Below are 14,410 nucleotides of genomic sequence, written 5' to 3'. Positions count from 1 at the left end.
AAAAGTATCAAATCATAGTTATTTTCTTTACTGACATTTTCCTTAAGAAATGGTACACATTAGCAGAAAGAAAAAAGAAAGGGGCTGAAGTGTATCACATGAAATAGTCTAAAAGCAAAAAGGCAGAAGAAACTGAAGCCTTCACTTCTGATATAAAAGCTGTTGACATCCAAGGTGCCATGATAAAAGACAGCAGACCATAAAAGAGAAAAATAATTTTGGTGTCAGGGCAGAAATGAGGCTGGAAGTTCACAAACTGGATCCTATAAAAGGATGACTTCCAAGGAAATCGCGGTGGGGAGGGATGCAGATGACCAGAGCAGCTCACTTGTCTCTGCGAAGGTGGGCGGCCCCTGTCAGCTAAGTGGCAGACCGCCTTGTGACATTATGGGCTATAATACTTAAAATCCTGCCCCTCTGCATCCCACAGATGGGTATGATTTAAGGAAACGGATAAAAATCTCCCTAAGCCCCACTCTAGAAAGCTGTCATGCTTGAAATATCAATTCCAGAAGGAAATGAATGTGCATAAAAATTCGTACACTAGTTGTCAGTATTCTGTTTATATGTAGTGTAAAAAAAAAAAACCCTAATGTCTAAATAAGTCATTCATTTCAGCTCTGAAGAGACCTTTAAAGAGGAAATATTTCCTTTGTCCAGTTTCTCGACACACACGACCAGCCTGCTCTGGGGTTGGGTGCCTGTGTCCCCTCTATGTGCTGGAACCCGTGAGTTACTGGCCTACGGTGTTAGCGCTGCACGCACGCACGCACGCACGCACGCACGCACGCACGCACGCACGCACGCCCTGCTAGGTTAGTGAGTTACGGGGGTGACACCTACCCCCTTGTCCTCATCCTCCACACCCTCATGCTGTTCACACTCGCATGCTGCTGGTGCACTCACCAACCGTAAGGTCTTCAAAAAGTCTCGCTCCCTTGGCTAGTGAACATAACAGACAGAAGACAGGACAGCAAGGATACAGACAGACCGGGAATGAAAAGGAGAGCATGAGCGGGTGTAATGAGGGAGAGCAGATAACAGAGAGGGAGAGATGGTCACACGGGAAGGCGAGGACACCTGGGGTAGCCCCCTTCTCAGAACGGGGATCTTCTGCCTTGCTGAGCAGGAGTCTTTCCATGGGTGGTTACATTGGGTATGGACTTCTCGTAAGCAAAACCAAAATAAAACAAAACAAAAAACACCAGAAAACAACCCAAAAAGAAGCACAAAGAAAAATAGTAATGTTAATTATAGAACCTATCACAAAAGCAAAGACGCCTTCAGGTCCACATCATGTCGTGAGGAGACGGGATGCTGCAGCAACTGACCAGAACTCTTGTCTTCTGGTTGAAATTTGTAGTTTGAAGAATAAATGCTACAAAAGCCTAACTTCTGGGCTGCAAACACCCTGGCCACGTGTGCTCAGAACTATAGGCTTAGCAAAGTAAATGAGGAAACCTCTAACTTACCAAGGTGTCTCCAGAAAGGACCTCCAGAAGGGAGATCAAATTGTGCCCGTCCCTCAAGTCTTCGTAGAGATCATTCACGTGTTTCCGAACCTGCACAGAATAAACAACGTTCTTCAGTCCTGGAACTCAGAACCGACCTTACCATTCCTTCACGTGGTGTTGGCCTATGCATTTTTATTCTCTCACTACCTGAAAACTTAATTTAAACCAAAAAAAAAAAAAAAGCACAACTTGATTTTCAGAGCAACTATTCACAAAGATGACCAGAACTACTAACTTTTCAACACCTCAGACTAAGTACTATCATGAACTACTATATGGGCTTACAAGGTTTTTTTTTTTTAATAAGATTTATTTATTATATATACTGTGTTCCTCCTGTATGTACACCTCCATGTCAGAAGAGGGCACAGATGGTGGTGAGCCACCATGTGGTTGCTGGGAATGGAACTCAGAACCTCTGGAAGAGCAGCCGGTGTGCTTAACCTCTGAGCCATCTCTCCAGCCCCAGGATTGTAAGTTTTAAGTATACATAATATCTTCACTTTATTCACGATCCCTGACACGATCAGGGCCGCCTTAACACAGAGTGCTGTGTTTCTACCTCCAGTTGGTTCTCAGGCTTCCTAATGCTGTGACCCTTTAACACAGTTCCTCATGATGTGGTGACCCCCCAACCATAAAATTATTTTTGTGGCTACTTCATAGCTGTAATGTTGCTACTGTTATGAATTGTAACATAAATATCTGGCATGCATCCCTGTTGCATGGACACACATTTATGCATCTGTGTGGGGTGTGTGTGTGTGTGTGTGTGTGTCCTGTAACCTCTCTGTTTTGCTTGTTGTGCAGAAATAAAACCCCAGGGCTTTATATACTTGGCAAGAAATCTATCACCAAGCCATATGCCTATCCCTGGCAATTTATTTTAACAGTGTTGGAAAATATATTTGATTAATGGAAAAAAATCCCTTAATAGTGTCATATTTTAAATTTACTTGTTTCTATGCCCAGTGTGTGGGACTTTCTGCAAAAGTCACAGGATCTTTGAACACTCGCATATACCTTTGGCATCATACCGACAGATACAGGCAAAACCTAGACTCAGAGGCCCCAACGCTAAGGCAGTGCCTGTCATGGCAGAACTGACTTGCTTTTAATCGATTCTCCATCTTTACAAACCAGAGCTACAGTCTGACCTCCTAATTCCTACAGAACAGCACCAGGACCACAGATCACACCTGGAGCTACAGTCTGACCTCCTAATTCCTACAGAACAGCAGCACCAGGATCACAGATCACACCTGGAGCTACAGTCTGACCTCCTCATTCCCATGGAACAGCACCGGGATCACAGATTACACCACAGTAAAGAAAACACTGAAAATATTTTCTCTTGGGCAGAAAAAATATGATTTGAAAATAATTTTAGATAATATTCATTTATAAAATCTGTAATTATTCAAAACAGTTATAAAAGTTTTACTGTTGTGCTATGGTATTCACCTCAAGATATCTTTAATTGACAATCCCCCTCAGGGTCTTAACCATAATTCAGAAATAAAATCTTTTTCAAGGGCCTTTTCAGGAACACACATTCTACATACATGGCACATACAAGAAGTATACATATCACCATATATGCCATATACATATCAAGATCTTTTGGGGGGATCATACATGACACACAGGCACACTACTTAATGAAGTGAACGCAGTATATAATTTTCTAATTGCACATGAAAGCCCTATAAAGATTCTCAGTCCTTTCCACCGCACAGACTTGGATTGCTAAGACCTTCTCGGTGCTCGGGATGCCCACTGTGCACCTAAACCTACTCATTTTCCCTGATCTCCGGGGCAGCCAGGAAGCTGCAGAGAGCACCGCTACACAGTGACGTCACGCAACTACTGATGCTCAGCCAGTTAGTTCAGCTCTCAAATAAATGAATTTGCTGTTTGGATCTGACGTCCTCTGCCCACAAAGCAATGGTAAACAAGCTTGTCCTGGGGCCGGGTTCCCAATAACAGCAACTAACACTGCAGAGGGTGCTGCTGAACCCTGCCAGACACAGTGTCGCCTACATCCCATTTCCTCTCGTTCTCCCTCCAGGACAGGTTAAACCGGGGTGTGATTTTGAACACTTATCTCATAGAAAGGCAATTTCACAACTTCTCTTGCTAACAGACTGCGCCAAGGCCCCCTCATCAGAAAACTGCTCAGAATTAAATGTCATTTCTCACCATTATATTTTGCTACAATAAAAAAAAAGTTGAGCATGCTTCAAAAGGAAAATGTTGTAGCACACAAACACAAATTATGAAAAGAAGAAACTAAGTATGAAGGAAAAGAAGAATCTGGAACCTTCATTTTAACTTTGTTTATCACTCTGACCCCATGACCTTGAAGTCATTGCCAAGGCCATCTGGGCTTCAGATTTTTATTGGTAAAAATGAATGTGTGGAAAGAGAAGCCTTGAGTTCAGACTAAAGAACAAAAATTCTATGGTCTCAAGACAGACTTGCCATTTTTTAAAATTAATGATTTGCTAATTTTAAGGAAATTGTGTAAAACAGGAAGTCTCTCTTAAGTCTGGGAGTATAAATTTCTCAAAACTTTGAGGAGAAAAAACATCAGATCACCTGTGTAACTGCAAACAGTGGCGACTACGTAGTCCTTCCTGTCTTTCTTGGCTGATGTTCCAAAGAAACACTATAAAGTTACACGCTATACTATATATGTTGTAAACTATGCTCCTTGACCCTGAGAGGGCAGGGTGAAGCTCAGCACTGGGGCCTGAGAGCTGTGAATACTGTGTTAGAGCTGCAGCACACAAAACAGAGGCAGTGTTTCCCTGCTCCACAACTTAAGAAAAGCAAATTCCATTGTTCTTATCAAAATGGAGGAAGGAGAGAATGAATTCCTGAAAACCAAGTCCACAGGTACACTGTCACACAAAGCACACATGTGGGCACGTGGGCATGCGCACGAACACACACACACACACAGCCTTTTAAAATGCTTAAAATCCACTTCATGAGGAAGGCATAGTAATGGTAATGACGTAAGAGATCAAACTCCGGGCTCTGATCAAGTGGTTAATTTAAGATAAGGAGGGAAACTAAATAGTTAAATCTAAACAGAAGGGGGCTTAACTGTTTCTTTTGTCCAAAATCTGAGTCATAGACATCTGACCTGGTTACGTCCAGGAGACTGCTACATAACTGCCAATGTGTAGTGAGGGGCTGCGGGCAGGCCTGCTTTTCGCCTCACCTGGCTCCCGCACAGCTAGCTTAGTCCCAGAAATAACAACACACAAATTGTATTCATTTAAGCACTGCCTGGCCCATTATCTCTAGAGAGTTAGTTACTGACTAACTCTCATATCTTGATATTAACCCATTTCTAATAATCTGTGTAGCACCACGAGGTGGTGGCTTACCGGAAAAGATTCAGCATGTCTGACCTGGTGGCTGGCTCCATGGCTTCTGCCTCATTGCCCTCTTCCCAGCATTCTGTTCTGTTTTTTCCGCCTACCTAATTTTCTGTCCTATCAAGGGGCCAAGGCAGTCTCTTTATTGACCAATGAAAATAACACAATAGACAGATAACCCTCCTCCATCACCAATGCTCTTCTCCTTTCCTTCCATGTAAGTTAAGAGCAGTTTCCCCTTGCTTTGGATAGTTTTACCCCATGAGGGAAAAAATCTGTCTGGATAAATAGGAGTCAAGGAAGTGACGGGGAATGTAAAAGCATTGCAAGGCCCTAAGGTCAAGTTATAAAACCCGAGTTATGTAACTAATGCAAAGCGCCGTTTTCTGTGGTTCGCACGATCTTTCCAGAATTTTCCAGGGTAATCTTTTTTATTTGTTTGGTTTTTGTTGTTGTTGTTTTGAGACAGTGTCTCACTATGTTACCTCTGAATGTCCTGGAACTCACTCTGTAGACCAGGCTAGCCTTGAAATCAGAGATTTGCCTGCTTCTGCCTCCCTAGTGCTAGGATTAAAGGTGTGTGCTACTAAGCTTGCTTGGCTTCCAGTGCTGTCTAAAATGTGTGTACTGCTTGGGATCTAACACGTACCCATAGGGGCACGCTAATCTGTTCTAAAGAGAATGACCTAAGGAAGGAGCTAAGTAGACAAGAAAACAGTAAATGAGAATAAACTCAAGGGGCTGGAGGTGACCTGGGAACGGACAGAGGTAACTATGCCAGACCTGTGTTACCCATACAGGGCTTAGCCAATAAAAAAGTACAAATGGAAAAACAACAAAGTTGATACACAAAAGCTCCATGCTGTTAAACTTTTACATAAGTTAAAACTCAAGTCCAACTCTGGAGAGATGTCTATCTGCTTATTCAATATTCAAAATGGTCTTTCTCAGAAGTTTGATGTCATATTAGTTCTTTTTCATTGAAAAACTCCACAAGAATTTTGAATCTCATACATAGCAAGACTTTTGCGGCTAGGATAAGCAACCGAGAGAATCTGTTAAAGGAGCCAGGACTTACTGTTACTTATTGTCTCAAGGCTGCCATCTGCACAGCATGGAAGGTGTGGCACAGCTGAGTATGTGACATCATGGAAGCCAGGCAGCAGAAAGAGAAGGTATGAAGGTATGAAGGTAGGGAGGCCATGACAGGCTCTAGCCTTTTGGGATAGGTTGCCCACAATCAGAGTAGGTCTCCCCCCGTTTTGTCTCTGGAATTGCACTTAGCAAAGAAGACAGGAGTACGTCAGGTCCAGAAGAGGAAGTGTGGAGACAGATGTCCAAAACTGTGTAGAAGGTACCAAGGGAAGGAGGCAGCCGCCCAGTCAAAGAAAAGTGAGGTGGGAGTCAAGGCAAGCAGGGGACCAGGAAACCAGACAGCTTCTTCATACATTATACATTAAGAAGCTCTGAAGACCACTGAGCAAAATTAGAGAGCCAGAAAAGGCTGGTCCACATATGTAGGGGCATTGAGCTGGGGAAAATTAGTGGGAAGCAGAATCATGAACAATCTCAGCCTCCTTTCTATGAAGCCTAAAGCAGGATTCCGAAGTCAACCAGAGAGAAGAGCACTGAGCACTGAAGACTCTTTTGCACCTTCCTGTAGATAGTCACCGGAAGTCGCTACGAGAATGCGCTTTAGTAACTAGCCTCTGTCTGCCACGACCACCTCTTGAGACTCGGTTTAAAGATTTATCCTTCTCTGTTGAATATGCTAGACAAGCTGGAATCAAAGCTTCCTTGCTCCTAGATCTCTCTCTCATATATGTTAAGTGTGTTAGCAGATTTGTTTTATTTCTCTTAATCTTTTGCTACAATGGTTGGTTCCAACTAAGAGGCACTGAGAATTATTCTTCCCTACACTGTTTCTCACGAGTTTCCCGTACACTGTGATCTTCAATGAAGTCAAATCACAAAAGGCAAAAGCCAGATCTTTCAGTTGAGAAAAGGGTCTGGGCAGGGAGGGGAAGAGAACTAGAAAGGACTTTGCGTCAGTGAGTCCTGGATACAGAAGCAACATCCCAGAAGCAATGCTCAACAGAAAAAGGGCTCACAGTCTTCTCTTAAAGGGCACAGGATTCTCAAACACAATTGGTGATCTTTTAAAAGGCACAAATGATAAAAGAAGTCTTGTCCTAAGAACTCTTCACTGCCTTGTACCAATTAGTGAAAAGGAGGGGCCAGTTGGCTTTAGAGAAAACTATCAATTAAAACACTTTGATTCCTTTTACAACCCACACAAATAGATGAAAAATGGGCCAAACAGTTCTCCCAGGACAGCTCCTTTAAAACGCTTTTCGAAAAAAAGATTAAATATTGATATTGTTATATGAATTACTGACAAGTAACTGATCCTTTTAAAATACACAGGAAGGCTTAAGAATATTCTCAGGAAGTTATGTGAGTTGTTTTGTGAACTACAAATTTCAGTATTATTTCTTCTCTTCAAGAATCGTGAAAGAATAAAATCAACCCCACCATTTTCCCTGTTATGAATTCTAAGTTGGGATATTTAGGTATTATGAGAAAAAAAACACCCCATCTGATGTCATGCGAATTAATGCTGGCAATGAAACAATGGAAACAACACAGTTACATCATAGGGGGCTCAATTAGTTCTTCAAGGGAACAACAGGTTTCCTTCTTGAATATCAACTAAACAAAGTCTTCTCCGGTCTGGCCACAAGGTGGAGCTGTGGCGGCTAAGAGCATCGGCAGCACCAACAGACACTAAGATTCAGGGAATTATAGGCACGGCTTTTATGAAGATCACAGGTGTATCAAGGTAAGCTCTCAATGGTTTTGTTGTAGTTTTAGAAAATTTAAGAAAGATATTTCTTTTTTTCTTTCTTTGAATCAAGACGGTGACTCTTCTAAATCAGGATGGGAATTTTTCTGCAATTATGTAAAGTTTTATTTGACTCTGGTGTTTGTTTGGATTGGGTAGTTTTTCTTTTTCCTCTAGCTTTTTCTTTTCATATATTCCTCTAGCCTTTTCTTTTCATACATAGGAAAATTGACAAAAATTTATCTTTCATGAGTCTATTTCCCCTGTTGATATATTTTTCATATTTTACATAGCTATATAGACCTTGCTATTGAGAAGTTCTGACTGAAAGAAAAGAGAAAAACCAATTTAGAAAGAACATGCTGTGCAGAGTAGCATCTTTGCTGGTCCCCATCCACATTCTCTGGCGTTAATGTGCATACGGGTGTGTTCTGGACGGGCTGCACACTCCAGTGTCAAACACAGGAGTTAATGTGAATATGGGTGTGTTCTGGGTGTGTTGCAAACTTCAGTGTCAAATACAGGAGTTAATGTGAATATGGGTGTGTTCTGGGTGTGTTGCACACTTCAGTGTCAAACACAAGAGTTAATGTGAATATGGGTGTGTTCTGGGTGTGTTGCACACTTCAGTGTCAAACGCAGGAGTTAATGTGAATATGGGTGTGTTCTGGGTGTGTTGCACACTTCAGTGTCAAACGCAGGAGTTAATGTGAATATGGGTGTGTTCTGGGTGTGTTGCACACTTCAGTGTCAAACACAGGAGTTAATGTGAATATGGGTGTGTTCTGGGTGTGTTGCACACTTCAGTGTCAAACACAGGAGTTAATGTGCATTTGGGTGTGTACTGGACGGGCTGCACACTCCAGTGTAAAACACAGGAGCACCACTTCATGGAGACAGGGAGGGGGTGGGGAAAAGGGATGGGACAATGGCTAAATAAACATTATCAAGTCATCACAGAAAAGAGGTAGAAGACACTGTAGGAAAGATAGTCCAGTATTCTGTCACTGAGTGCTGACACCCAGCCATAATGGGCAGGAGGAGAAAGGTCTCAGCTTGTAAATGTTTCTTCAAGCATCATCCTAGCCCAGGCACCCTACAGTTGCTTCTGTAAAGTGCTTAGGTTAAATCACCATGGTGATCGCTATTGTGCCAAGCTCAGTTTTAGATAACCACCTAAGGGATCAGAGAGGAATCAATTACTGGCATGTTTTTGTAACTTCCTTTACATCCCTCCCGAGTTCTTACAAAACAGACCCTAAAAAGGACAGGCTGAAGGAGGAGGAGCCGGGACCACTCTTAATCAATACACAATAAGCTACTCAATGAAACAAAATTTTACTACAGGACAAATGCGGCGAGCACAGGAACACAGCAAGACAAATGAGGACACCTAGGGGAGCGCTGTGGGACCAGCTAACGTTAGCTGACGTGGTTCACTTGTGTCCTAGAGAACCGCATGGAAGGTGCGGGTGGCGGTGCATGCCTAGGGAGCAGAAGCAGTCTTCGTGTGTGTGAGAGAGAAATTGCCCCATGAAGACGAGGAGAGGAGAGGGGGTGGGATGGGATGGGGGAGGGTGATGTAGTATCACTAGATTATCATAACCCTGTCACTGAACACGAACTTTATCAACAGATCCCCCTGCAGTTTCAATTATTAGCTCTTATAACTGAATTTTTTTTTCTGAAACAGAATCATGAAATTTTACAGTAAAGATCACATAAAAGCTAAAGAATTTTATCAAGGTTTATGTTGGGGTTAAGCCCCACTAAACCTCTCAGGATTCAGAAGGACTGCTAGCAAGTGAAAACTGACTGAAAAGGTCTGAGGGTAAACGAAATAAATTACATCACATAAGTCTTTTTAGCATGTTCTATGTATTCTTTCTATGCTCTCTCCGATGTTCTCTCGAAGTCCCCCTTTTGATGTTTCTTCTTAATGTTCCTCCTCCATGTTCCTCCCAACCCCACAAGGTACTCAGTTTCTATACCCACACAGATATAATTAATAACAATAGCACCAAGCATGCATTTCTTAGGGCTAACAGGATGGATAAAGTAGGAGCCAGTAGTCTTACTACTGCCTCAGAGGGGGCGTGGCTGTGAAGCTTCCATGCAGATACCTGGACGATTAGGATGGGGCTTTAAATCAGTACAGAATTCTAAGAAGAAGAAAAAGAGGGTCTGTGTGTTGACTACATTTGTGTGGTTAGTTAGAGTTTGTATGGGAGTCTTGCTAGCTGAATTAAAGGGAACAGACTCTCTTAGCCCTAGAGATAACTAACATCTAAGGTGGCTAGACCAAGGGGGAACTGTGACAGTGTAAAATCCAGAGCCTAGCATTTCCAGCTTCCCAAGGAAAGCTTTGTTCCCAGGGACACAAGTGAGAAGCATCTCTTCTCTCTGGGGCCTTTCCAGAACTCAAGGCACCCAGTATATATTCTATACATCAAGCCTATACGGCCAAATGAAAAGTCATCTGGCATAACAGTACATTTGAGAGCTAGGCCCAATAATACACTACTGAGGTATTTCGAGATGAATCCTACTATAGAAAGGAGAGGGACACCATGGCGTCACAAGCGTTACGGAATGACAGCGACTATTCAAATGGCAGGTTTCGAAAACTTTGCAAATTGGGTGAAGCCTAGAGCTTCCGCCAGCTGTACTCTCACCGAATAATGCTTGTGGCTCATAGCAGAATTTAAATTACTTTTACTTAAAATATACTTGAAACTAGATTATAAAATATGAATCTCTTCAATAAATTCCCATGTGGCTCTGCAGTAATAATAAATCAACTTTATGACTTGGGTCCAAACTGATTATTAGACATTAGAGATGAGCTTGGGCAGGCATAGTTCTTCTCTGGTGAAATGGGCAGCTGGGAGACAGGCACCCTCTTGGTTGTTTGTCTCTCAATGCAAGGTCACTTTACCAGGCTGACTTTACTCTTTACAACTATGTTATCAGAGCCTCAAAGAAATCCGGCTGGCACCAAGGTGGGATAATGCCGAGGAGAAAACACAGCAGCGCAGGGCACGATGCGATTCCGGAGTAAAGGAACCCCAGCTAAAAAGAAAAAGCTTGAAACATAGGTCATAGCCACTTAGTGTTCCTAATAAGCTGTCCCACAAACAAAACTGATATAAATTAACTCTGTGATCACAGCATAGGAAAGGAACAAAGAGAAGCAACAGTAAGGCTCTACCTGAGCAATGCTGTGCCCATCACAGAGCTAAGTCTGGCCACTGAGAATCCTGCTTAGCTGAGTCACCTCTAGGACGTGGATGTCCACCTGCTACACAGGAATTCAACAGAGAAGTGGCTCCTTCTCCCATGTGACAATCTTCCTGGTGTTATAGAAGTAATACAACATTCAAGGGAGAAATCACATGACATACCTGGAGATTAATAAAGAACAAATCTCTTTACTATCGCTCACGCCCAGCTCTGGCTAATGCCCAAAGAGGAGCTGGGCATGAATAGAAGATTTCAATAACTTATATACACTTTAGGCTTAGGCATTCCATATATACTGCCACCCTACAGTCTCTTTCAGGTCTCAGGCCCGGTTCACACTTTGAACAGTTTAAACAGACAGGAATCTGCAAGTCTGGTCACGTGGGCAAATAGATTACACAGCAAATATATAGCCAGAATGATTTCTTCAGTGTTGTTCTTTGTGAATAGCTGTTAACTAGGTTCATCTTGCCCACGGCAGAATTAATGCTTTTCCTTGAAAGAGCACAGGAGACTAAAAGACCAGGCAGGACTTAATGCTGGTTATGACCCTGAGCTGCCTTTAGGGGCACATCCTTTGGGGTTGGTCCAAAAGGCTGGTTGTAGGTGGTTGTAGGTAAGGTTGTTGTCTCCTTTTGTTTGTCTTCTAGGCATGTGGACTAGCTAAATTCTATTGTGTATAACTTAATATGTTCTAAGCAAGTTTATTAGCAAATCCTTTAAAGTATCTATTTTACTACTTCAAGTTTCTCCTGCATTGCTCATACTACTTAAAATGACTGGCCAAGATATAAGGAAAGAAGAAGCCTTATATATTGCTAGTATGAGTACAAACCAGAACTCCCATTATGGAAATGAGTACAGAGGCTTCTCAAAGATTAAAAATAAAACAACCATATGACCCAGCTACATCACTGCCCAGGGGACTCCACATCCTACTACAAAGATACCTGCACATCCATGTTCATTGCTGGTCTGACAACAATTAAAAGGGGAATGGAATTCACCTAGATGTCATCAACAGCTAAGTGAATAATTAAAATTTGGTACATGTATATTTTACCTAGCCAGAAACAATAATGGACTTTGTATGAAAATGGGTGGATGGGAAATATATTAAGTGATGTAACCAAAATTCAGAAAGACAAAAACCCTATGTTCTTTCTCTATGTAGGTCCTAGCCTACAGGATGTGTGTGCATGTGCGTGCGTGTATGTGTGTGTGTGTATGTACACACGTGTGCATAAATGTGGGTAAGGCCTAAAACACTAAAAAGGAGATCAAAAGAAGGTATAAATAAGTGCGGAGGGAGAATGGGCAAAAGCACACATGACATAAAAGAGGAAAAGAAGCTGAGAGATTATAAGGGAGGAGAAAAATCTATAAAAACACATTTTCTTTAAAAAAATGCCACAATGAATCAAATATCCTGTGTGCTAATTTAAAAAATGAAAAAAAAGAGTTGATCTATCATAATATAGCTGTTTATGGTGTGGGGTAAACTAGGTACTCAACAACAACAACAAAAAAAAAACAAAACAAGTTTTCCTGAGCCCTCAGAAGTGAGCGTCATGTACAGCCTAGACACTGTGGAATAAGGATGCTCTGTCAATCTTTACATGAACATCCCAGCCACTAGCTGGGATGGCTGCACAATGACGCAGGCTCTAGGCTCACGGGGAAGCCTGCTTTCACAGAAAAGGCGGATGCTAGGTAGACAAGACTGAAGAGTGGCATCTCTAGCCACCACAAAGGCCACTTCCTGGTCCCTTTCATTCAGACAACGGGTCATGGCACAAGAAGGTGACTTCACCTCTCTTTCTTTCTATTTTCGGATCTTAGACACAGAAAGACTAGGGCCCCTTGCAATGGTTTAAGTAAAATGGTGCAGTTCCCCGAGGGGTGGCAGCAGCGGCACGAGGCGGGGCAGCGGATCCCAACACCTGAGGCCTCTGTGGATCCCAGGCAGGTGGGAGGCATGGGTGAGAGACCTGGGCAGATAGATGGCACAGCTGATACCAGGAGGAGCTGCAGAGGGTGAGAAACAGACGAATAGGCATGCCATGTGGAGAGAGGGTTTGGGTATAGTTTATTCATTGGGTTATGGGAGGAAAGGGAAGGGTCGGGGGCTGGGGAGGAGAAGAGAGGAGTCAAGGCAGCTGCCACCTCTTCTAAAGAGGGGGGGAGGGTGGCAGAGAGAGCTCAGGCTGGAAGCCTAGGCAGAGTGGCAGGGCTTGTCTCTTAAAGGGACAGCACAAGTCAGTAGCAGGTCATAACACCCCTGAGCACCATCACTAATGACCTCCAGGCCTTCTTAGCACTGACACTCCCTGGTATTTATATCTAAATATATCTTAAGCCCATTTCTCCGGTTCTTACAAACAACCAACCAAGAACAATGGTTACATCCGCTCATTAAACCTATTAAAGTACCAGGATTATGATCAAGACAACAGCTACGGGGAGAAGAATATGAGAACTACTTTTAAGGAAGGCCCAGATAACAAGATCCCATGGCTTCTGCTACACACAGCTCCAGTGTTTCGGTGATCTCTTTTTGCTGTCAATTTTCTTTCTGCAAATGAAGACAGCAACCCAGAAACTCGATTCCATGATTTATATATTTCTGAAGCCATATCTGAAAAACTGATGTTTGGAATTATATGTGATGTATTTATTTTTTTAAATTACTTTTTGAAAAAATAGTAGATATGCATGTATGTGTTTGTTGAATTAGTCTCCGTGGCAGAAATATCCTTTTGGGGGCAGAATCAGAACTTTCAAAGATGCTGTGTACATCTTTGAACTGACCTCTTCACAGGTAACATCACAGCTATGCCAGCTTTTCAGACTCCAGCGGCTCAACAGGACTCTATGGGTCACAAGAGCTCCTCAGCTGGATCTGAGTTGTGTGGAGCCTGAGTCAGAGAGGGGATGCCTTCAGTCCCATAACGAGGCTTAAATCTTAATTCCTCCCCGCCCTTGTTCTGAGGATCTCCCCGATGTTGACAGGTACAAGTGTCCCCAAGGGTAGGCTTGACCCAAGTAGCACTTAGCAAATCAGAGACCACACTCTCCAAGTGGACCATGCAAGACAGCCACAGGCAAACTGTAAGGCCCTAAGCTCCATCTTCATGTCCAATCCTGAAGGCTAAGACAGTTAGACAAGAACACCTTAGTGAACAGCTAAGCCACCACTGTCACGTGATACAGCAGTCCTTCTTATTCACCACACATTCTGCTCCCACCTCTGTCATATTCCCTGGTTCAGGATGTCTATCATCACTTTCCTTCTAGATTAGTTTTATGTTCACAATACACATTAACGTGAACACCTTAAAAGAACAAGGCCCTAACCAGCCTGACACAGCGTCTTTCAGAAACATAGACGACACAAGTTGAATGAATAAAAACAC

The 14,410-nt window shown here is 42.7% G+C and overlaps 1 protein-coding gene across 19 annotated transcripts in view; it reads right to left on the bottom strand.

Moving 5' to 3' along the window:
• Dst (dystonin) overlaps nucleotides 1–14,410 on the bottom strand; it is a 408,649-nt gene that overhangs the window by 195,422 nt on the left and 198,817 nt on the right. For all 19 annotated transcript variants that reach the window (XM_048430395.3, XM_048430401.3, XM_048430399.3 and 16 more), the window contains one exon: nucleotides 1,473–1,562. In XM_048430395.3, the coding sequence (XP_048286352.3) occupies nucleotides 1,473–1,562 (90 nt within the window). The remainder of the gene's footprint in view (nucleotides 1–1,472; nucleotides 1,563–14,410) is intronic.

The sequence above is a fragment of the Myodes glareolus genome, chromosome 18 (genome assembly GCF_982192425.1).
Source record: "Myodes glareolus chromosome 18, mMyoGla1.1, whole genome shotgun sequence".
In the NCBI taxonomy this organism is placed as follows: domain Eukaryota; kingdom Metazoa; phylum Chordata; class Mammalia; order Rodentia; family Cricetidae; genus Myodes; species Myodes glareolus.
The sequence above is the reverse complement of the archived record's forward strand: the minus strand, read 5'-3'. Positions and strand labels throughout refer to the sequence as shown.